The sequence below is a fragment of the Sphaerulina musiva genome (genome assembly GCF_000320565.1).
Source record: "Sphaerulina musiva SO2202 unplaced genomic scaffold SEPMUscaffold_8, whole genome shotgun sequence".
In the NCBI taxonomy this organism is placed as follows: domain Eukaryota; kingdom Fungi; phylum Ascomycota; class Dothideomycetes; order Mycosphaerellales; family Mycosphaerellaceae; genus Sphaerulina; species Sphaerulina musiva.
Window position 1 is genome coordinate 1,486,679 of NW_016017390.1, and position 23,354 is coordinate 1,510,032.

At 51.7% G+C, this 23,354-nt stretch overlaps 8 protein-coding genes across 8 annotated transcripts; 4 read left to right on the forward strand and 4 right to left on the reverse strand.

Annotated features, from left to right (window-relative positions):
- Window positions 1-103: 103 nt before the first annotated feature.
- SEPMUDRAFT_70309 (uncharacterized protein) lies at window positions 104-1,378 on the reverse strand (the record flags this gene model as incomplete). Its single annotated transcript, XM_016909898.1, has 2 exons — window positions 1,114-1,378; window positions 104-1,002 (listed from the first exon to the last, which is right to left on the reverse strand). The coding sequence occupies exons 1-2, from the start codon at window positions 1,277-1,279 to the stop codon at window positions 104-106; spliced, it is 1,065 nt and encodes a 354-aa protein (XP_016758944.1). The 5' UTR covers window positions 1,280-1,378.
- Window positions 1,379-2,558: 1,180 nt separating this feature from the next.
- Window positions 2,559-4,261, forward strand: SEPMUDRAFT_70313 (MFS transporter; the record flags this gene model as incomplete). The annotated part of the gene is made up of 2 exons (XM_016909899.1): window positions 2,559-2,871; window positions 2,940-4,261. The coding sequence occupies 2 exons, from the start codon at window positions 2,559-2,561 to the stop codon at window positions 4,259-4,261; spliced, it is 1,635 nt and encodes a 544-aa protein (XP_016758945.1).
- Window positions 4,262-5,522: 1,261 nt separating this feature from the next.
- On the forward strand, window positions 5,523-7,182 carry SEPMUDRAFT_143441 (calcium ion transporter Vcx1; the record flags this gene model as incomplete). Its single annotated transcript, XM_016903043.1, has 3 exons — window positions 5,523-5,686; window positions 5,962-6,292; window positions 6,346-7,182. 3 exons carry the CDS (start codon window positions 5,523-5,525, stop codon window positions 7,180-7,182), a joined length of 1,332 nt encoding a protein of 443 aa, XP_016758946.1.
- Window positions 7,183-7,997: 815 nt separating this feature from the next.
- On the forward strand, window positions 7,998-9,255 carry SEPMUDRAFT_70314 (glycoside hydrolase family 43 protein; the record flags this gene model as incomplete). The annotated part of the gene is made up of 2 exons (XM_016909900.1): window positions 7,998-8,798; window positions 8,914-9,255. The coding sequence occupies 2 exons, from the start codon at window positions 7,998-8,000 to the stop codon at window positions 9,247-9,249; spliced, it is 1,137 nt and encodes a 378-aa protein (XP_016758947.1). The 3' UTR covers window positions 9,250-9,255.
- A 323-nt stretch (window positions 9,256-9,578) lies between these two features.
- Window positions 9,579-11,463, reverse strand: SEPMUDRAFT_17085 (cytochrome P450 family protein; the record flags this gene model as incomplete). Its single annotated transcript, XM_016908290.1, has 6 exons — window positions 9,579-10,343; window positions 10,411-10,759; window positions 10,829-11,018; window positions 11,082-11,179; window positions 11,329-11,355; window positions 11,429-11,463. Coding segments are annotated over 6 exons (1,464 nt in total), but the record flags the coding sequence as incomplete, so codon positions are not given.
- A 1,881-nt stretch (window positions 11,464-13,344) lies between these two features.
- SEPMUDRAFT_90285 (MFS general substrate transporter) lies at window positions 13,345-15,148 on the reverse strand. Its single transcript, XM_016910527.1, has 4 exons — window positions 14,824-15,148; window positions 14,173-14,762; window positions 13,954-14,116; window positions 13,345-13,887 (listed from the first exon to the last, which is right to left on the reverse strand). The coding sequence occupies exons 1-4, from the start codon at window positions 15,002-15,004 to the stop codon at window positions 13,517-13,519; spliced, it is 1,305 nt and encodes a 434-aa protein (XP_016758949.1). The 5' UTR covers window positions 15,005-15,148; the 3' UTR covers window positions 13,345-13,516.
- Window positions 15,149-15,713: 565 nt separating this feature from the next.
- Window positions 15,714-19,576, forward strand: SEPMUDRAFT_150804 (Cas1p-domain-containing protein). Its single transcript, XM_016906407.1, has 3 exons — window positions 15,714-16,236; window positions 16,312-18,698; window positions 18,780-19,576. Exons 1-3 carry the CDS (start codon window positions 16,116-16,118, stop codon window positions 18,789-18,791), a joined length of 2,520 nt encoding a protein of 839 aa, XP_016758950.1. The 5' UTR covers window positions 15,714-16,115; the 3' UTR covers window positions 18,792-19,576.
- A 779-nt stretch (window positions 19,577-20,355) lies between these two features.
- SEPMUDRAFT_150805 (uncharacterized protein) lies at window positions 20,356-22,971 on the reverse strand. Its single transcript, XM_016906408.1, has 3 exons — window positions 21,439-22,971; window positions 21,178-21,372; window positions 20,356-21,120 (listed from the first exon to the last, which is right to left on the reverse strand). The coding sequence occupies exons 1-3, from the start codon at window positions 22,580-22,582 to the stop codon at window positions 20,723-20,725; spliced, it is 1,737 nt and encodes a 578-aa protein (XP_016758951.1). The 5' UTR covers window positions 22,583-22,971; the 3' UTR covers window positions 20,356-20,722.
- Between the last annotated feature and the right edge of the window lie 383 nt (window positions 22,972-23,354).

Sequence of the window (23,354 nt, forward strand, 5' to 3'; positions counted from 1 at the left end):
TACCTACCGATGGCATCGTGGAACTGATCCAGGTTGTATGTCACGACTGGAGGAGAGCTCAGAGAGTACATCGGGTAGGTAGGTAGGTAGGTAGACTGCCGCTTCAGGTCGGTTCAGGTCCAGTAGTAGTGGACTTGGTCGCCTCTTCTGCCGTGTCCGTCGTCGTCGTCGTCGTGGGAGCAAGCTCTTTGGCAGCAATGATGGCACTCTCATCCGCCTCTTCCCAGCCATATTCATCAGCATCTTCATCCGAGTCTGCAATTTCCTCATAAACCCGTTTACGAGCCGAATTCACCGGACTCGAATGCGTGTTCTTCGGCTGCGTAACAACCACAGGCGATGATGAGCTACTCGTCAAATCCACCGTTGCGGTATATTGCGGTCGTAGAAAGCTCCCTTCGTCCTCCTCTGTAATCTCGAATCCAATAGCGTTTCTAACATCCGATGTAGGATCGAGAGGCATCAAATTCCGGCCCAGACATTTTTGTACGCCTGCGAACCTCTTCCCCGCGAAATCGCGAAACACGACCATTCGCGACCAGATGACGGTTTCCCATTCGGCTCCGCCGAGTCCAGGGCCGATGGCTGCTGCGAGGCCATCGTCGGCTCGCATTTTGGAGGCACATCCCGTCGTGACAATGATGGCCATGTGGCGCAGAAGCGCAAGTTTGCTTAGGGCGGTCACGAAGGTGCCCAAAATGGCATATCTTCGACCTGCGTGCCACTTTTGCTGCTCGGTTCGCTGGCCTGGTCCATATGGCATGCGCGGATAATCTACATTCAGGAGCGCTTCTAGTCCGTCCAGGACGAGCAGTGTCGTGGTTGGGGGCGGGAATGATGGCGGAGGATGGAGAATGAGAGCAAGCAAATGCGAAAATGTTGGGGCGGAGAGGTATTGAAAGGACTCGCGAAGGATAGGTTGTTCTTCGGATTTGTCGGTGGGCAATAATCCCTTGCGAGTGAGAATTCTCAGTTTCGGTGCACTCAGGGGCGTGGCACAATCTAAAGGTCAGCACTATCTGTCAGTAATACTGACAGTGGACGTCGGCAATGCCACTTCTTCTTGCTCGTGCAAGTTCAAGTATAAGGTAGGTATATAGTACAGGTACTTACCAATCCAAGCGACTCTCCCTCCCGCCTTAATGGCCTCCACGGCAGCTTGAAAAGCAATCGCCGTCTTCCCCGCGCCTGTAGGACCCCAAATCTCCGCAATCTTACCGCGCTCGAAACCAGCAGCACCGATGGAAGGGTTCGGGTTCGAATTCAGGTGATTCCCCATCAAGGCGTGATCGAGATATGTGATTCCGCTCGAAATGGCCGAGGTGCCATTTGACCCAATGTCTTGCAGAGCTTCCGCTGCAGACTGCGTGGCGAGTCGATCTGTTTCGTGATGCCCATCATCATCATTGTCATCATCATCAGCGGCATGTCTCTGATATATGTCTGTGGATCAAAAGTTCTCGGCGTACGCGTGGATGGGCCCCGGGGCTGCTGTGCTTGCGAGCCCGAGTGGGCGGAAGAGGAGGAGATGGTGATGATGGGGTTGCGATGAGACATCGCTTTGCCGGCCGTGGCACTTTTCGCGGCGTTCACATGCGCTCTGGTTTTAGAGGCGGATGGATAGATGTAGTATGGTGGAAAGACAATCTACTGTAGGAGGTACCTTATGTATTTGATACGGTATGGGAAGACGCGATTGGACGCGTTCGCGTTTGCGATTCGTCATCGTCACTGCCAAGCCAGATCTCGTGTATCGTGCCGTTCCGTCGCTGCCGCACCCTCCCCTGTTACAAAGGACAGCACTCATCATTTAGCCGCGATGAGCAGACTCTCTGGGACATCCATACGATCAACGCTCCCGATACAGCTCATCGCGAATGCAACCTTCGTTGCGAAAGCAAGATCAATCTGGAGTACGGTGGTGCAGTGACTCTTGAAGAAGATACGTGAGATAGGCGGTGTCACCCTGCCAGGTAAACAAACATGCCGACGAACGCAACGACGAAACGACAACGATTGGAAATGGTGCCCTTTCATTCGACCTTATCATCGTGATATGCAGATGCTTTTTGCTTCGGCAGAGGTGGACTTGCGAGCGACGAACCGCCCTGCGACGGCCCGGTCTAAGCTCATCGATTCACTTGCTTGTGACAACATCTTGGCGGAAAGCACACCATTGTCTCCCAGGACACCATTTCAGACCCTTTTAGGCTGCTCGCAAATGTTCCCTCTCGCACTCGAGGCGCCTGCGAGAGCGAATCCCACCTGCCGTTTTGGTGCCATCGTGCTGGCCAATGCATGGATAAGGCATCACATCATATTCATCCTATAGCAGTCCTGAATTTTTCCGCCACAATGTCGTCGGCAGCCGCATTGCGAACGCATGCTATCGCCATGGGCTATTGCGCAAGACCAGATGCTTATTGACCATCGTACCGTGCTGGGCATGCAGCTCGTGCGTGCCACATGGCTGTCTGTCGTATCCTATAAGTAAGAGCCGAACTCTCAATCAGGAAATATGGTTGGTACACTCATCGTTCTTCTTTCGCCTCGTGAAAATGTCGAACAAGGATGCCACGACTACCGTGCAATCACTAGATGGGACGACGCCATCTCTTCGATCGGAGGAGCTGGTCGTGGGCGACTATGGAAGTGACGGCAATCATGTCTTTTCTGATCCGAACGTCGCAGACTACTGGCGAGGTGTCTACGAGAAAGCCCAGTACGAAGGTCGGCATCGCTTCGACCCCACCCTCACATGGAGCGCAGAAGAGGAGCGGAAATTGAAACGCAGGGTGGACTGGCGGATCATGACGTGGTGTTGGCTCATGTTCCTGGCCTTGGACCTGAATCGGAGAAATATCAACAGAGGTTGTAGACACCCAATGCTTCTTGAAAACGAGGCTCGGCTTGATATGCAGCTGACGACAGCCCTGTAGCCATCAGCGACAATATGCTCGCGGAGCTCGGCATGAATACCGACGACTACAACACGGGACAGACCATCTTCCTGCTATCTTTTCTAGCTGCCGAACTTCCCTCGGGTCTCATTTCGAAGAAACTTGGACCGGATCTGTGGATTCCATTTATCATCACCGGCTGGTCCATCACGTCGGCAGCCCAGGCAGGCTTGACCAGTCGGGCAGGCTTCTACGCTTGTCGGTGCGTCCTTGGTCTTCTCATGGGTGGATTTATTCCTGACACAGTGCTCTACATCACATACTGGTACAAGAGCAAGGAGCTGCCGATTCGTCTGAGCTGGTTCTGGACCGTGCTGTCCACCTGCAACATTCTGGGGTCACTTCTGGCAGCAGGGATTCTTCAAATGCGAGGTCTTCATGGTTGGAGTGGATGGCAATGGTTATTTCTGATCGAGGGCGCCCTCACCGCCGTCGTCGGCGTTGCATCGTGGGGCCTCATGCCAGCATCGATCAGTCAAACCAAGGGCTGGCTGAGAGGCAAGAATGGCTGGTTTACAGAACGCGAAGAAGCCATCCTTGTCAATCGTCTCCTGCGTGATGACCCTTCCAAGGGCGACATGAACAACCGACAGGCCGTCACGCCCCAGCGATTATGGAAAGCCATTTGCGACTACGATCTCTGGCCCCTCTACCTCGTAGGCCTCATGGCCTACATCCCGCCCAATCCCCCACAAAACTACCTCTCCTTCATCCTGCGAGAAATGGGCTTCTCGACATTCCACGCCAACCTTCTCACCATCCCCTCCCAATTCCTCTTCGGCATCAATCTCCTCCTCATCTCCCACCTCTCCGAACGGCTCAACGAGCGTGCCCTCATCTCCTCCCTCTCCAACATCTGGATCCTCCCCTGGCTCGCCGCGCTCGTCGCCCTCGGCAGCTCCGCATCCTCATGGACACGCTACACTCTCCTCACCGGCCTCCTCTCCTACCCGTACTGCCACGCAATTCTCGTTTCCTGGAACAGCCGCAATTCGAATTCGGTCCGCACGCGAGCCGTCTCCGCCGCGCTGTACAACATGTTTGTGCAAACGGGCAATATCATCGGCGTCAACGTTTATCGCGAACACGACCGACCGTATTATCTCCGTGGCAATCGCATTCTCTTGGGCATCTGCTGCGCGAATATACTTATACTTGTACTAGTGAAGTATTATTATATTCGGAAGAATGCGAGAAGAGAGGCGGCGTGGAAGAAATTGACGGGCGAGGAACGAGTGGAGTATGTGCAGAGTTCGAAGGATGAGGGTGCGAAGCGGTTGGATTTTCGGTTTACGCATTGAAAGGACGTACCTTATTTATAGATATGTACCTTAGGTACCTATGTATCGTAGACAAGATGATAGATCAGGTATGGTTGATAGACACAGAACAACATCATGTATCCAGTTACAATCTGCACGAAAATCAATACTCGGTGGCAAGGTAGGCAGAGATGTTTATTGGTAGGTAGCAAAAAAAACCCTTTCGTATTGTGCCAAGCATTATTTCAGCTAGTCGCAAACCCATTTCCCTCATCTCAACTCACCTTTCTCTCATCATCCACTGCATCAGGAAACGGACTCCATCTCCCACACGCTGTATTTTGTTCCAAGTCACCCGAATCATCAACATGCTACGAGAACCAACGTATTCAAAGACTCAAAACGAGGAAGAACAAGTCGACCGAGAGATCAGCTCATACAGATATGGTGCAACGACTGCCTCTCTCTCTCTCTCTCTCTCGCTATCCACGGGGTTAGGCTCGACAGACTATTGGCGCGACGACAAATACAGATACGAAACAAGCTCTGTGCGGTATGGCGTTGTCTAGCTATCATCGATTCTTGAATCCCAACAGCCAGCGGGACAACCGATTTGTTCGTCTGCCATGTTGGACCCAATCGACATTTCCCTTGGAGGACTACATTCCACGTCAGAATCACTCAGGCTATGCTCGCGACAATGAACATTACCATTCTCATATCTGGAATGTGCAGTGAGATTGTTCTCAGGTGCTGCGAAGCGCTCAGCGCTCCAGGTTTGGTCCTGCTCCAGGTTTGGTCTCAGGAGAGCGTGTCCTTCATACTGGTATGTTCTGCCGCACTCGTGAATTTCTGCTCACATTCGGGGTGTTGTATGCAAAAAAGATGCCAACAAACCGCCTATGGACCACAGACGGGTCTCTCGACATAGATCTGCGTTGGTCATACTCTAGGCCAAGGAGTGGTACTATTCAGCTCTGTGTGTTATTATCGCGGTCAGTCTGTCACGCACAGCAAGACACTTGTTCCAGTTTGATGATTTCTCAAGATCTGAGTAGAGTGACTGCATCGTACTTATACCCCCAGACTCCCTGGATATGCCTCCTTTCGACTCCTTCTCTCGGAGAACTGGTACTCAGCAAGAGTCTGTTGCTTAGTCAGCAGTCTGGTTTATACTACACTATACATTACCTGTATTTGACGCTATCTAGGTACTCTTGGCTCGCGATCGGGGGGACCTGTTCATTCACTGCAAGCTCAATGTCTTCGCAGGTGCACTACACGTGTCAAAATCACTCATATGGCCCTTCTACTCGGCAGGATCCCTCCCACGTGCACTTCCTATGGAGTATCTAGCGCAGCCACTTGCATAACTTGCATGCGGACAGTGGTCATTGCCAAGACCACCGCTCACATCCACATCATTCATGATTTTCCCTCGATGAATCAAGAGCAGGGACATCGGTATAGCGGGGTTCACGCAAAAACATGTGTGAGTACAGATGTCTAGACCAGCATCCGAGCTGACAGACCACAGCGGCCTCCCAGATCCGCCATCGCTTCAACGTGCTCGTGAGGAGACGGCCGGAAACACACAACATCGGCAATGTCGAAAGACATAGCCTTCTCTACCACATTCCCAGCTCTGGCGACTATGGGAGTCGCAGAGATTCTGAAGTCCCGGGTACTCTACGTCTGAACGGATCCAATGGCTTCTGGAGGACACTAACGCCACGAAGCCTGCTTCACACGACGTGGGCGGTGCTGAAGAGCAGCTACATCAACATCTTACTCATCTTCGTGCCGGTTGGCATCATCGCGGGAGCTTTAGATCTGCCCCCGGGAGCCATCTTCGTGCTCAACTTCCTCGCGATTGTGCCCCTTGCTGCACTGCTTTCGTTTGCGACAGAAGAGCTGTCGGAGGCTGTGGGACCACATATCGGAGGATTACTCAACGCAACATTCGGAAATGCAGTCGAGCTCATCGTCAGCATCATTGCGCTGCAGAAGAACCAGTTTCGCCTGGTGCAGGCCAGCATACTTGGAAGTGTGCTGGTGAATATCTTGCTGGTGAATACGCAACTCTGTAAGCAAACCTGAGCAAGAGTACTGATATTCTCCAGGTGCTCGGAAGTTGTTTCATCGCAGGTGGCATTCGCCGCACCGAATCTAGTTATGATCCGAAAATCGCCTCGGTCATGGCCGCCCTACAGACTTTATCAGCCGCCTCTCTCATTGTGCCTGCCATACTCTACCGCACAATCACGCACTCTAAAGGAGGCGACAAAATTGATATCCTGGATGTCTCGCGCGGCACATCCATCATCTTGATCGTGCTCTATGGCTTCTACTTATACTTCCAGGTGGTATCTCACAAAGATCTTTTTCGAGACGACATCGACGGTGACGATGGTGGCGAGAACGACGGGAACTCCGAACTCGACGACCCTCACGGAGCTGCTCAAAAGGAAACTCATGAGGGCGGGGAGATTCTCGGACCCGTCGGCGCCTTCATGTGCATGACAGTGTCCATCATAGCCGTGGGCTTCTGTGCAGAGTTCTTGGTCAACAGCATCGAGAGTGTGGTCGAGGAGACTGGCTTGACGACTACGTTCATCGGAATTGTGCTTCTTCCCATTGTGAGTAACGCCGCAGAGCATGTTACGTCCGCGGTGGTGTCGTGGAAGGGAAAGATGAATCTCGCCCTGCTGGTCGACTTGGGATCTGGCATGCAGGTTGCGCTGTTCGTGACACCTTTACTGGTCCTGATCGCATGGGGTCTCGACAAGCCATTCAGTTTACATTTTCAGCTCTTCGAAACTGTCGTGTTCTTTCTGAGCGTTCTGGTGGTCAACTTCCTAATCAGAGGGGGCTCGAGCAACTATCTTGAGGGGGTCATGTGCGTGGGATGGTACCTCATCATCGCGCTCGCCTTCTTCTACTATCCCGATGATGAGTGATGGATGATAGCACGACTGTATACGCGGCATTGGTACATACATTTCGCAGGCCTCTTGATGTCGTTCTCATAGTGATTTCAGCCGAGACCTGAAACGGTTTTTGCCTCTGTCCGGCGGATAGATATGCCTGAAGACTGGCTTGGCGCTTGGCAAGCTCGATACCGATGTCACTTCTGTTCTTGGTTTCTGTACTTATATGACCAAAGTGCGGGGAATTATGCGTTACTGATGGTGTGTTTGCCACCATAGTGCCAAGTTATCGTAATGGCCAAGTCTGCAAGTGCAGATCCTCCATTGTTACACAGCATTCGATGATTCGAAGGAGCAGAAATTTTCCGCACGTTTGCTTTTTGTAGGGGGAAGCAGCCGAAATTGCATCTGAATACCCTCGTATATATGTTATTCTTAGGTAGGTATAGAGACCTCTCTTAGACTCTTTCTCTATATTGATACTCTATAGCATATGCACCCATCCCCCCTATCGACGTAGAATAAACGACCCCTTTCCTCCTCTGATAATTCACCTTTTTCTTTGATGTTCAATGAATCATGCTTCTAGCCTTCTCCTCTCTCTTCCGGCTGTTTAACCGCCAAGTTTAAACACTTTAGCCGGATGAACATGAGAGAGATTGTATGTGTAAGAGAGAGCGAGGTTCTGAGGGAGACCGTAGTCACCGTACCTGGTAGTTCTAGAACTATTAGTACAGGACCAAACCTTGCAACTGATCTCACAGATCTCCTTTGTTGAAAACATTCCTCCAGCCCATCAACTCTCCTTCAACATACAGCTAACCACCATTAATTTTTTTTTAACCATGCTCATATCACCATCGCTGCTCGCAGCAGCCATCACCATCTCCACCTTCGTTACCGCAAGCTATGCAAACCCCACGACAGCCTCACCAGACCATCATCACCATCAAAAACAACAAAAACAACGCCAACGACACTCCGCCGATACCTACGTCGGCTACTTCGGCACCTTCTTCCCCGTCCAAGACGAAGCCATCTACGGCTGGCTCTCCAACGGCAACAACCCCCATTCCTGGCGCCAAATCAACGGTCCCGCAGGAAACGGCTCACTCCTCCGCTCCAACGTGAGCACGAAAGGCGTACGAGACTCACATCTCGTTCGAAGCCGCGACGGCAGCAAATTCTGGCTCATCGCAACGGATTTGAACGTGAATTCTTTCAATGAAGATTTCGACGAAGCTACGCGCTTTGGAAGTCGTTCCATGGTCGTTTGGGAAACTACTTCTCCCGATGATTTGGGTCAGTGGACGCCTGGTCGATTGACGGATCCTCTCGTGGGTGTTGACGCGGGGAATGTCTGGGCTCCCGAGGCCGAGTGGGATGAGTCGGTGGGGGCTTATGTTGTAGTTTTTGCTTCGAGGTTTTGGGATCCGGAGGATGTGGAGCGGACTGGTCCGCAGCCGCCGAATCAGTTGATGTATGTCCTTACACAGGATTTTCAGACGTTTTCCGAGGCGCGCGTGTATGAGTTTCAGGGTACGCCGGTGATTGATGCGACGTTTTATCATGCGAGTGAGGAGGAGGAAGAGGGGAAGGAGATGAATGTTTGGTATCGATGGATTAAGGAGGAGGTGACTTATACTGTGAGTTGGTCTTCTCTACCTACCTACCTGATGACCTACTTACTACCTAACAACATTCATCAATAACAACCTACACGGTGGAGCAAAAAAAAGTACTGAATCTAACGGGGCACAGATCTATCAAGAACGATCCGAAACCGGCATCCTAGGCCAATTCTCCCGTGTCGGCGGAGCTCCCCTCGACGAAAGAATCACTTTTGCTTCACAATACGAAAACAATGAAGGTCCTCTGATTTTCCACGATAACCGCCATCGGGGCCTCTATCACTTGTGGATCGACGAGAATACGCTGCAGTCGTACATTCCCGCCACGGCGCGGACGTTGGACGACATGCAAGCGTGGGAACCGCAGTCATTGAATGGGTTTCCGAAAGGTATTAAACACGGATCGGTGATTCCTGTTACGCAGGCGCAATATGATGCGCTAGAGGAGAGGTATGACTTTGTTTAGGTCAAGGGGGAAAAGGGAAAAGAAAAGGTTGATGTTTTTTCTTGTTTGTTCTGTTGTATATGTGTATATTTCTATATGTATACCAGAGCTCGAGTTGTCGCTACCTATCCAATGAGACCTCATGACTACATCCCTCACAAAACCAAAAGAAAAAGAAGAAAAAGACCCAAGTCCCCCCAACAACGCAATGAGCAGTCACAATGAAAATGCCTGACTGAATGACTTGACTGACCTTGTTGTCATTTCCACATCGTCATCATCATCATCATCATCATCGTCAAAAATCCCCCCTTTTCAACCTTCCCCATTCCCTTTCAACAACTCTCCAAAACATTCACCCGTATACCCTTCGAATCCAACTTCGGCGACGGCAACATAAAATCATGCACAATCGCCACATCCGACCGATCCGTCTCATACAATTCCATTTCAAACCTCCGAAACACCGCAGCGAGCGTAAGATATAATTCCACATATGCCAAATTAATCCCCAAACAACTGCGCGGCCCGCGTCCAAATGCGACAAAATACTTATCCAAAGGCTTCTCGGGGTTGTGTGGACTTGGTGCGTTGTCGAGCCAGCGCTCTGGTCGAAAGGTGAGCGGGTCGGGGAAATAGGTTTCGTTGAAATGTGTGTCGGAAATGGTCATGGAGATGGGAGTTTGAGCGGGAATGGTCCAACCGCGGTATTCGAGGGGTTCGGGGAGTTGACGGGGGTTGCGAGCGGTGACGACGCCGGAGAGGCGGATACCTTCTCGAATGCAGCCGCGGAGATAGGGGAGTCTCTCCAGTTTTTGGTAGTCAAAGGCGTCTTCGGCGTTGAGGTCGGGGATGGCGGCGAGGAGTTCGGCTTTGAGTTTGGAGCGGGCGGTGGCGTCGGAGAGGAGGTAGAAGGTCACGTTGGTGAGGGCCCAGGCGGTGGTTTCGGTTCCTGCGGCGAGAATGGTTTGTGCCTCTTCGCCAAGTCTCACGGGCTGTTTCTGCGAGTCTGGAAGGTTGGATTCGAGGACGGAGTGGAAGATGGTGGTGTGCTGAGGAGGTTTCATCTTGCGTTCGACCTCGCCAATGATGCGTGCTACGACCACTCGAAGATCCTGCGTGCTGTTGTTAGCCGGTGGGAATCCAATAGATGCAAAGGGGGAGGGGAGAGAGAAGACATACGGCCTGAAGCTGGAGAAGTTTTGCAAGGGATGGGTTCATGGCAATGTTCCAGCTGTCCGGCAGGCGACGGAGCACCGAATGCATCCATTGGAATTGCAACGCAACGTGTCCGAATGCGGCGACGGCTCCGAATGCTTCATGAAAAGCTTCCTCAAAGCCCGTAGATTTCAGATGGTCGTAGCAGAATCCGAAGCAGTACTGGGTGATAATATCTCCCGTGAGCGCAGAGTATGCGAGACGCATGTTCACTGGCTTCCCAGCTTCCTTGTATCCCTTGAGTCGATCACACAGGAGCTCGATCTTTTTCTGGACGAACGGCGAATAGGCCATGATGGATCGGCGAGAAAACCTGGTGGGTGGGAAGGGGATGGTATGTCAGTCATTGGCAACGGTGCTGAGGGGACGGCAAAAAACTCACATGGGATTCAACGGGGCCCTTCGAACGCGATGCAGAGACGCTTCTGCTGTCGTGAACACGGAACTGTTGTTGCCGAATCTGCCCGCCATCCATTCGTATTTGTTCTGCTTGGGACTTTTCGCGTAGAGGGCGTCATTCCATTCGGCATCGTTGATGTGGATTTCATCCGGCGTGATGCGAACAATGGGTCCTAAATCACACATATCGTGAGCCAAAAAAGGGTCACCCACGTGCGTGCAATCGCTCTACTCACCATACTGGCGATGTAATTCCTCGATGTGGAAGGAGAACTGTCCCGTCTTTGCAATCTCATAGTATGCCTCGTACCATCGAGTGAGAGCTGCAAGTTTCCTGGACCGTCTGTTAGCTGCCTAGTCTTCGCAAGGGGTAGGGGCTGCTGTTGTCTTGATCGATCTGGGGGTAGTGGTGGACCAGGCACGAGGCCTCTTTCTGAAGCCCAAGGCTCGTGAGAGAGGGTGGTGGTATCCGACAGGACTTACGGGCCAGGAAACTTGCGCAGCGGATGCCTTTCAAGATGTCAGCATAATGAATACCACGCGGACAATGTCCACCAGCTCAGAAAGGGGTATGTGTACTAACAAGAACAGTCGATAGATGGCAATGCAGACAAGATATCCCGTGATGCCCCACGCGGCAATCAACGGATATGAGAGAGAGATCATCATAATGGGGAAAACGTGAGTCGAATGATTTTCAATTTTGGCGAATCTAGACCAAACCAATGATGATGATTTTGAGCTGGCAGCACGGAAGCCTGAGGAGATATCACTGCGGGTCGGGGCCACGAAATTCCCAGCCCAATTTTCATGTCAGCCATGTGAACAAGATGTTCGCACCATGAAAAGTGCGCATCGGCCGCTCGCATCGAACAAAACATCACATGCCGGTGCGATGACACACTACCTCCTAGCTGGAGCGAGGTAATGGAAGAGTCGGTCTCTGCGCGATTGGTGCTTGATTGTGACACACAGTATGCACCGTGATAGTCTCCCCATCACAAAAGCAGGTACCCTCTGGTCGCACTACTAAACATGACCATGCGTAGTCATGATGACACGCACACGCGCAGAAGACCCAACGAGTTCCATGCTCTTTTTGCTGCCCCACTGATTATACACTAGGTCGATATAGTGCTCAACGTCGATTGGCAGTCCCACGGAGGCCTCGTATCCACCCTTTATATAGTCTGCGAGTTGAAGCCATCCGGACCCCGTCATCTCAGACAATACTAAACAGTGCCGTCGGTGCAAATTCCTTCGTTGGTGCCTTTAGAAACATGGAGCCGACACCACTCCAAGTGGAAGAGGAGGTATGCAAGGTACTGTAGATTAATTTGAAAATCGCAGCAAACGGACATACGGGCCGGAGGAAGCCCCGTCCTCACGCCCCGATCTTTCAATGAGGCCGCGAATCGAGTGCGGTGCAAATATTTTATCCTGGGAGATGCAATATGGAAGTGAACTCAACGCCATAAGAGCATTTACCTTGACGTGACGTCTCAGTATCTCACCGATGCGATCTGGTTATTCACTCGATGACTCAGAATGGTTGGCTACCAGGGCAATACAAGCAACCCCGTAGCCTGGCCCATGCCACTCGAATAGAATCGGGTCTTGGGAGGTCCAGCCTTACGGCGGCGGGAATGTGTTCGGAACCAACGAACCGAGCAGATCTCCACCGAGGACCCTCTTTTTCGTGTATTTTCAGGTAGAGATAGGAAAGGATGCGAGGCGAGGATGAGGTGAGGTCTGGAGGAAGTATACAGTACATAGGCCCCTAGGACCGGACGGAGGGTCATTAGCGAAGTCCGGCCGAGCTGTATTTCTTTACCTTGACTTAGTTGAGCCTAGGGGGTAGTGCTTCCGCTTCCTCGGTTCAAGATTCACAGTTCACGCTTTACAGGTCACGATTCACAGTTCACGCTTCCTTCTTCACGCTTCCCTTCTTCACGCTTCTTTTTCTTCACACTTCACGCCGAGGGCCGGATGGGTACTCCCGTTCTACCTATACCTGACATTAAAAGAATTTGCCAAGCATGAACAAGAACGATCAAGAACGATCATGGAATTAGATTTGATATAGCGAACAGGAAAAGAGTATGGGTCAAGCTCAAGTCTGGTATTATTCTACATATACCTGATACATATATATCTAGGTATATGTACATATTAAGCGAACATCTCCATCACATCCCATGCCGAGCAATACAGTGACTACCTGACATGTACATGTCTGTACCACAGACACGTACTCAAGGGGTACAGTATACCACTCGAAACAAGTCATCCAATAACCCATGTAAGTCTAGAAACAGCCTTACGTTGGAATTGTACCGCCGCCGCCCGCTCCTGCAAAGCAAAAAAGTCAGTCAAATTGTTTCCTGGCATGGATTCGGCTCTCAATGGGGTGATCTTCATCATCATCATCATTATCATCATCGTCATCATCATCATCAATCATGGGCTGTCGTTGTATTCCACGTTTCCTATCAGGCTGCCATTCTTTTGATCTATCTATTGCCCTAGGGGCTGGATTGGACATGTTATTAATGTAGAGACCTTCCTCGCTATACACAATTGAGCAAATCCCTTCATGGTGAATGCCTGTCTGTAAAAATAACGCCATCGCCCAAGGTGTGTACATCTACCGAATGATTAATGCACGTAATCAAGCTTTCACCATGAGCTTCGGTCCTGCCGAGACGAGCCTCGCTGCCAACATGGATGCGACTCCTGCAAGGGTCAACACGCCCCCAAACACCCAGACGTTCGTGAAACCACTTGCGCCCAGAATCTGACCCGCAATGGGAGAGCCCACCAGGACCCCGACGGATGACAGTGCGAATCCCATTCCCATCCGGGTGCCTATGACTCTTCGATCCTTGGTCAGGCTTGCGAAGATCGTCGGCGGCAGCGACACTAGACTGCCAGAGAAGAAACCGTATAGTGCCATGAGAACGATGACGGCAGCGGAACTTTTCGCAGCGATGAGACAGAGACATAGCATGCCAGTGATCGCACCACATGGGATGATCATGTCTAGCGCGGGAAACACATGTCAGCAAGGTCGCGTACGTGTCTTCTGCATCGTGTGTAAGTACTTACTGAGCGGACCTGTCTTATCGGCGCCAGCGTTGGGGAAGATGCGACCGAAAAGACTGGTTCCATTCATGATTGACAGGAGGTAGAAACCCATGTTCTCGCTCAAGATATTGTTGCGAATAACATAGCTTTCCACGAAGAAGAAGGGTGCGTACATGCCCATGAACTATGATCCCAGTCAGTCGGCCTCTTGATTGTCAGTAATGTATTACGCCTGCGTACCGCCAGAATGCAGCCCACTGAAAAGAGCATGAATGGGAGATCCACGAATGCAGTAAGATCTATGAGCTTCCTGCGTTGCGGAGGCGAGACCCGAACCCGTATCACCATGATCGAGACCGAAAGCCCCGCCAGAGCGATGAACCCAAGTACACGAGTAGCCCACGGGAATCCGATGCGAGGCTGCAGTCTGTGAAAGACGATGGGATATATCACGCCTCCGATACTACCACCAGCAGCAGAGAGTCCTGTAGCTGCGGCGATGCGGGTGCTGAAATACTGCTGGAGAATGGCCACGGCCGGTACAAAGAGAAGGCCGGTGCCGATGCCTATGGTCACTGCTTGAGCGAGAACGACCTCGGTGTAGGTGGTGCATAGACTCAAGAGCATCTGGCCGGCCACCACGAGGAGTGATCCCACCCAGAGCAGTTGGTGGACATAGCCAGCATCGTACAGCGGTCCAGTCACACTGCCGACGAACAGCAAGAGGAAAGCTTGAATCGAGCCGATCCAAGCGATCTGCGAGGGCGAAGATGATGAAAGAATTCCGGTGCCGTAGTAGGTCTCATAGGTGCCGAATGCATTCAATATGCCTGGAGCGACTGGTCAGCAGGAGCGCAGGGGCGAGTGTGTGAGGAGAGAAAAGTAAGATACCCCAAGTATTGAAAAAGAGAAAGAAGGAGCCGAGGACTTGTAGCCATGCTTTGGCACCTCCATTGGGAACGTCGCTGGCACTCGAGGTCACTGGCCTGCTGGTCACATCGGCATCGGAGCCTGGGACGGAGACGCTCTTCTCAGCATCCTCGAACGAGGGAGTTTTGGACTCGTTGGACATGTTCGTCTGGACTGTTTCGATGACGAAGAGAGAGCGGTCTATCACAGCCGGTTAGATGCTCATCGTCCACACCCAGGTGCTGTATATATGATGTGCGACATGTTGTGCCGTCTAGTCGTTTATAGTCAAGAACGTCGACTAATTAATATGCCCATGGCTACGTCTTTTGTTGAATATCCGAACACCTTACTCATACTGGACTTCGAACACTCTAACGGACATATCTAATGCCGTCCATCACGGCACGCCCGTGATGGGACCACTCACGCCGTGAATTAGCCGGGTTTCGCTGTGATCAAGTATCGTGATCGCCACCCAGCTCGCCGCCGACCGCACACGATGACCTGTGGTGTTTAATATGGGCATTATCAGTACAGATATTGGAATAAGCGGGTCAGGCGGAGATACAGTCGGGTCGATGAGGAGCGTGAGGGAGGTGGTAACTGGAGGCGGTCGGTGTGATTGATCAATACCTACCGGTACCTCCTAGGTACCTTAGGGATGTAGGCACGCGTCGCGTCTGGGCAGCAGTCGCGATGTCAACCGATTCGAGCGCCAAGATATTCGGAGTGCACTATTCTAGAATCTTCTTAGCTTTCAACCTCTCATTCCGATCTTCCTTGATCCTTCCAACGAGCGACCATCAACCACCAACCACTCACTCAGTCGTAACGAAACAATCGCCATTCGCTTCATTGCCCACCACTCCATATTCCAGACACTGCAGCTGAAGGTATATCATCCTTGATTTGTCTGCTTTCTTCGACGCATTCATCACATCCGTGTGGCTTGCTGTGTCACCCTATGGAAACGTTCCCGACATGCCCGGCCCACTGGAAGCCTGAGAGGTGATGTTTCTGGGAGGACTGACTAAAACGGGCACTAGGAGAGAGATGGCCGCGCAAGCTTTTTGGCTGGCGACAGCGCACAGCAGCAGCCCGGGTTGGCAGCGCACCTCTTTTTACTGTACTACTTCGCGCAGCAGCACAGGAATGCTGAAGTGATTCATCGGAATGTGAACAAGCAAATGTCGCCACATCAGCAGCAAGCCCTGATCTACGTCTCCGAGACTTGCCTACACCATAGTAGCTACATGTAGTTACCAGTGGCAATGGGAACAAAGGAAACAGGCATTCTCGCCTGGTGGCACAGGCTTCCTCCAGCTCGATATGCCGTAATATTCTTTGCTGTGTCGTTACTCTCGGCCATCTTCAGCCACCACTTCGTTTTTGGCAAGTAGTTTCATCCGCATGCAGGACGTACGCCAGCATCGCTCGTACTCACTAACGCATGATTGATAACAACAGATGCTGATCCGCACAAATGCCAAGCGCTAGTTTCGGCGGGCCAGTGGTATAATGAACACACATGGCTTGTTCCTGGATGCACCACTATATATCACGATGGCAAAAGCATCAGGGACTGTGCTGGTGGGTATAAGCGCAAGATAACCTTGATTGGCGACCTCCACGTACAGAGATTGTACTTTCAAGTCGGCCGCAGGCTAGATCGCGACATTCAGATTCCAAACAATCGCCGGCAGGATCTTCACTTGACCAAGGATAACATTGAGCTGCAGTTCTTCTACGATCCATATCTCAATGGCAGTGGACTTATCGATACTGTTGCCTCCTATCACAATGGCGGAACGGATCGGCCACTGCTTACTGTCGTCGGAGCTGGCAATACCTATGCCGAAAAGGCCATGGCAGAAGACTACGCCTTGACCATCCAGAGTCTCGCCTCATCTGCTGGCACATCGAAAATTGGCCAGGACTTCACCTACGATCAAGGACCTGGTGACCTTCTGCTCTGGACTCCAGCAGACGAGCCACTTCGCCAAGATTCGAGTGACAATTTTCATCGCATTGTGAATGATAGATTGGCCGATACTGTCAGCACTAATGTGTTATGGAGCTTTCGAGACATGATTGCAGGCCGCAAAGATCTATATAAGGATGATGGTGTTCGAGTCCAGGATGAAGTCATTCGCAGACGCGTGGATGTGCTACTGAACCTCAGATGTAACGCTCAGGTTGGCAGAAAAGGGAATTTTCCGAACAGAGCTGTCTGCTGCGGTGTCTGGCGAGGACCAAACTGGGTTCAGATGAGCTTTCTACTGCTTGGCCTTGCTATCCTGCCTCTCGTGGTTCTTAATGATTTCAAGCTCGGGTTTCTTTCTGATACTTCACGTCCAGTCTTACGAGCGTTCTGCTTCTTCACAGTAGCTGTATCTCTACAGTGGATCGCGGATCGCACGCACATTTTTGACCAAGGCACAAGATTGGATCTTGTGAAGTCGAACCTATACTTCATGATTGCGGCTGCTTTCCTCTTCGGCTTCATCACCATTCGTCGCTGCAAGCCTCTGCGCACGAGCAGTCCTGGTGAAATAAAGTCGAGCCTTCCATGCTTGCCGCGAGATCAAACCAACGAGTGGAAAGGCTGGATGCAGGCACTCATCGTCATATATCATTACAACAAGGCCTGGAAGTACGATGAGTTTTGGCAAGTCATTCGCCTCTCTGTGTCATCCTACCTTTTCCTGACAGGCTTTGGGCATACTCTCTATTTCCTCCAAAAGAAAGACTATTCCCTTCAGCGATTCACGAATGTGATGATCCGGACGAACCTTCTTCCGGTGACATTGTCATATGTCATGCGGACTCGATGGCTGCTGTACTACTACATGCCTCTATCCACCTTCAATTTTGTGGTGGTGTACCTCACACTCGCTCTCGGTCGCCGCTATAATGCGTACACAGCATTTTTGCTGGGCAAGATCGCAGCTTCAGCATTCCTTGTGCACATCTTCCTCACTACAAGAGACCTTCCGACGACTTTCGTCCGCCTTTTCCGCATTACCTGCAACCTGAACTTTGATTCTGGCGAGTTCTTCGGCCATCGCGTGGAGCAAGACCAATACATTGTTTTCGTGGGCATGCTCGCCGCTATGGTATACATCTGGATTCGAGCTATCCTTGAGAGCAGGGACCGGCAAGATCGACCTAGCAGAAGCTTCCGAGCGGCCTGGCCTGTTCTGAAATGGTCTGCTATAGTCCTCGCAGCAGCTACGCATGCTGGCTTCTGGTACTGGATACGAACGCATATCCGAACCCAGGCCCAATTCCGCAAAATCCAACCCTATGCCACTGGCATTCCCATACTGACATTTATCGTTCTACGAAACGCACATCCAATCTTGCGAAACTGGCACTCTGCTGCTTTTGCCTGGCTGGGCAAGTATAGTGGGGAGATGTATGTGGTGCAAGATCATTTGTGGCTCGCAGACGATCAGGAAGCTGTGCTCCAAACCGGTCTTTTCCATGGCAATGAGACGCTCATGGGCGACAGGTGGCGAGATTTGTTGCTCATTACGCCTCTCTATCTGATCGCCTGTTCTGTGATTGGCGACGCTACCGGCGTGATTGCGGATTGGTGCACTCGGGAAGAGCCAGTAGCAGGCTATCAAGCATCGATCAATACTAATCGACCAGTCGACGAAGTCGAGATGGGACTCCTGGTTGGAGATGAAGCAACCACTGAAGAGTGCATGAACTTGAAAGATAAGGTGACCGATACTCCGCCATGGTGGACGCAGACACATGGCAAGATTTCAGTGTTGCACATCTGGCCGAACAAGCTCAAGTACAGGATATGGCTCATCTTGGGCATCATGTGGCTTCTCAATATGGTACGTTCGAAGCGCACAGTACATGTGTCTCTATGGTGACTCTTGACTGACTGACTGGCTGGCTGACTGAGAATTGCACAGACATACACTTAGACGTCCTATAGCGTCAATGCTGCCAAGAACTAATATAGTATCCGACTCTTTGCATCCAAATCGCAATCTTCAATTGTGTGAACGACACGTGCGGCAGGGGAAGATATGCCAACACTACTTGGACCCATGACCAGCAGCCAAAAACTGGAGAGCTTTTCGTCTGCGCAATCTACGCGCTGTCGCAGAAGTGCAGCAGGAGTATAAGGTGGCAAACAAAAAGAAACATGGGACGCACCACGAATAGCACAGAAAGCCCGACTTTCATCAAAGCTGGCTTCTCTCAGTCGTCTCGACGTTAGCACTATTGATTGCATTCGAGGCAGTCAGCTCTCACTTTGTTTCCGCCAACGGGTCCAATATCAGTTTAGGACTGTTGCGAGATGCTTGGGGTGGAGATTCCATCACGGAGGTGTGATTCCGAGTAATGGAAGCGTGTGCGCAAATCCGACGAGGAGTCGGATTTGTGAGGCGCCGAGTATGATGCTGTATCTAGGTGGTGGTGGCATCAATTCGACTGCTGCGAGCCATGCATTTGTTACGGATACCTGGTTCATGCAGACGAATGGGAAGGTATTGGGAGGTACCTAGGTACTGGTCGATTTTGCATCGTCGATCTAAGGTGGAGTCACGAAGGAGGTTCGTTCTTTCTTTTTTTATATCCCAGCAGTAGCCCCTGCTCCGAATAAGATCGTCAGATCAAGAGTTTGCATCCCATGTCGAAAAGACAAGGACGCCTGCACCTTTGATCGATGATCACCGCTAGAACTCAGGCACATACCTAAGGTACGGTATCACATCATGATCTTCCGACGACTGGAACTTCCTACAACTCTTCTCACCATCACCATCTACGTCGCCCATCTCCTCGTGCCCCATCACTATCACATGTGCGGCCTATGTCGCAACAGTCCTTTTCGAAGAAGAAGAAGAAGAACTTCTTCATCATCCCGCAGCTCTGTCAGATCGCGTCGCAGCAGCACCAGCAGCTGGTCAGGGAGATGGAAGCAAGAATCGAGTGTATAGAGGCAGGTATTATGGGATGTTAGCTGGCTAAAAGGAAGAAGAAGGTTCTCATCTCTATCTACTACGATTAGTAAAATTAAAAAGAGAAGAAGTCGATGATGATGATGATGATGATGATGATGATGATGAGATGATTGTTGATTGTTGATTGTTGATTTTAGTACTATACCTTAGTCTGTGAAGCCTAGAGAAAGAAGTCGACTCCTGAGGACACTCACGAGAGAGAGAGAGGGAGAGAGAGAGAGAGAGAGAGAGAGAGAGGGAAGGAGAATTGTTATTCCTCCACTATTGCAGCATTGATCGCAAACGTTTATTTCATCCCAGCTATTAAGAAAGTCGAGTTTTCACTAGGAGTGGGGAGGTACAAGACTACAAGTACCTGAAGAAGAAGAAGAGACAGGTGTGTTGTTGTTGTTGATGATATTTCTGACATGGCCTCTCGCTCTTCTCTAAGATTCGGCTTGTCTAGGTATTTCTGTTCAGGTTACAGGTCCCAAGTGCGATAAGGAGGTTCGAGAAGGCGGATAGATTCGTTTATTTTGGTTCTCCCCCTCCACGTCTTAATAATGGTGGAAGATGGGGACAAGAGTCAAGTTCCTCCATAGATCAGGTAGGTAAGAATAATAATAATAATAAAGGGCATGCGCGCTGCGTGACCCACACGTAGATATCTTCGTGACTGTCGTATAATGTGCTATCTCTGAACAAATCGAAAAGAAATGCGGCTTTCCAAACTAGTGATTCCTCATCTTCACGTCCCGATCATGTTGCAATGTGCCAACTCATCCCCCTCAGCTGAGCGTAGCCATGGCAGCAGCGACGATTTTAGCATTCCGTCGTTCTACACACAACAGTCAGCCCAAACTTTCCATCTCCACCAGGAACGCGTGGAGCACGGCCTCACCAACTCAATGTGAAGACCGAACCAAGGCCATCCTACCTTTGCGGTCTTTCTCCACCCGTATCACATTTCTCGGTGGACTCTTTTCCCGTTCATACACCACGAGATCGCCCCGAGGACGGCTGCGATTGCGATATTCGACCATCTGGAATTCCTCCGAAGAAGGATCGCGTATCCGCATCGCGAGATCGCGCTTCTGCTCGGCGTCGCGCTCGAGTCGCAAGGCACGTCGTTCCGCCTCGAGAGCGCGGATTTCTTGGTTGATGTCGCGGTCGGATTGGTGGTGGCGTTCCGAGAGCACCAGACTGCCAGCGTGATGGTGGTGGGAGGGTGCGCGCTCCTCGATGATCGTCTTTCGCTCTTCGTAGTATTCGGGCGCGGCCGGAGGAGGTGGTGCGAGGGGTGCTGGCGGAGGTGAGCGAGTTTCTGCGACAATAGTTTGTTGCTTCGACACATATGTACCAGGAGAAGAAGTTCGTCGGGAGCGAGATCGTGGCATTTGACTGATGCTGCTTTTTGCGCTTGGGGAGCCGCGGCGCTCAATCACAGTGGGTGGGTTGATCCATTCCGTGCGTTCCAGTACTTCATGCTCACCCACGGGGGGCGGCGGCACGGCGTCTTCGACAGGCTGCTCGAAGCGGTATACCTTCTTCTTCTCTGTGCGGCGACAGTTAGTTGGCACGTTTCTCTCGTGTGTATATCTCTCTCATGCAGCCCACTCACCTCCGTCCTTGTACTGCTCGCTGATCTTGATCACTTCATCAATCTGCTCCTTCTCCAAGGCAATCTGCAAGACATAGAAAGACTCTTCCTCCTCGAAAGGATAGCCAAGATCCATGATGGCTTCCACGCGGACGAGTCGTTTCGGCATCCGTGTTTTGCCCTTTTTGAACCTCCTCTCCTCATGAATGCTCTCCTGGATCAGAGTTTCGTGTACGCTTTCGATTGGTCGAGGTGGGGGAGGAGGAGGCGCTTCAGGCAGACTTGCTAAGCTGGACTCGGTCAATACGGTCGTAGGTGCTTTCTCGCTCTTCGCCTTCTTTGTACTTGGAGCCTTGCTCGGAGCTTTACTGGGAGCTTTGCTTGGGGCTTTGCTAGGAGCTTTACTGGGAGCTTTACTGGGAGCTTTGCTGGGAGGCTTGGCTTCGCTCACGGCAGAAGCGCTGCTGCTGCTAGTGGTGCTACTGCTACTGCTGCTCGCACTGCTCTCGCTCTTCCCCGCTGATTTTTCACTCTTTTTGCCGCGCCTCCGGTGCACCGAGCGTTCTCGCTGGATCTCTACTTCACGGTAGCCCTCTGGTGGCTCGTAGTAATGGTCATAGTCACGGTAGTGCCGATCGTCGTCATAATAGTGGTCTCGGCGGCGGCGTATGGGCAGGGGAACTGGCGTGTACGGGGCGATGCGGTACTCGTCGTGCTCATAGCGTCCTGGCCGGCGGTCGAAGGTGTCCAAGCTGCTCTGTCTTCTCAACAGGCCCGGACGTGTTGGGCGGACGTGGATATCCAGCTCCTCTCTGCTGATGCTGTTGCGTCGCGGCACCAGTGCCATATCAGCAAGCTCTCGAGGATCGATATCGCCGAACAGCTCCCGGTCTGATCGCCTCGGAGGTCTCGACGGAGCCATGCGTTCCTCCTCGAAGAAGCGATCGCGCTCCTCATAGCGACCTCTCGGGCCACGACTCTCCACCCGGTCCATGACTGCAATATCTCGGCGACCTGGGCGGTCTCGTTCGGTGTACTGGTAGTCCTCTTCGAATCGTCGAGGGGGAAGAGCAGGTCCCCTGGCGCCCAGACGCTCGAAGCGCTCTCTGTCCCATCTCTGCGGTATGTCTCCATACGCCAGGTCGTCGTTGCGGAAGCGGGACATGTCTGCCTTTTGCTGCCTATTTGTCTCTTCAGGCTGGAGCTAGTTGGTGACACTCTCTGGCTCGTGACGGTGAGCTCGTTCAGCGGTAGAAGGCTGAAGGCTGGGTGGGGAAGCGCAGGAAATGGAGGAGGAGGGGGAGGGAGACGGGAGGTGGTGGAGGGAGGGAAGGAGGGAAGATGGGAAGAAGTAGGTAGTGGCAGCAGTGGTGGTGAGAGGTAAGAGGTAGGAGTCGAAGGAAAAGGCAGTCGCAGCCCAAGATCAGAGTGACCCGGTGGCTGGCTGAGGAGCTCAGGTATACCAGACAAGGAACCAGGGTGCAGGTGTTACGTCTCCGCCCAATTCTGGGCTCGGGCGGGAGTAGTCGTCGGGCGTGCGACAGCAGCGTAGGAGGTATAATTAATGTCCAAGCGCCGGGTCGGGCAGCCTTTCTTTTTTCTGATTTCTAGTTAATACATACATGTACCTTGTATGAATTGATGATGGAATCTTCGCTCGCCTCATAATTCATTTGCATCGCCGGCAAATCACAATTGGGCAGCGAGGCCTGTCGATAGTGAGGGATGACGTACATTGCCTTGCCGTAACCATCCCAGTCGTCCCAGCCCTGCTCTCTCCGTCTCTCCGTCTCTCGGCCTTTGGTGGGATTTGTTTGTCTACCTACCTTACCTAAGGCATCTTCTACCTCTTCTCCATTCTTCAGACTACACTCTACACAGACTACCTACAGCTACATAATCCACATCCCTCCCGTGCTTGTGATTGCTCATCCCGT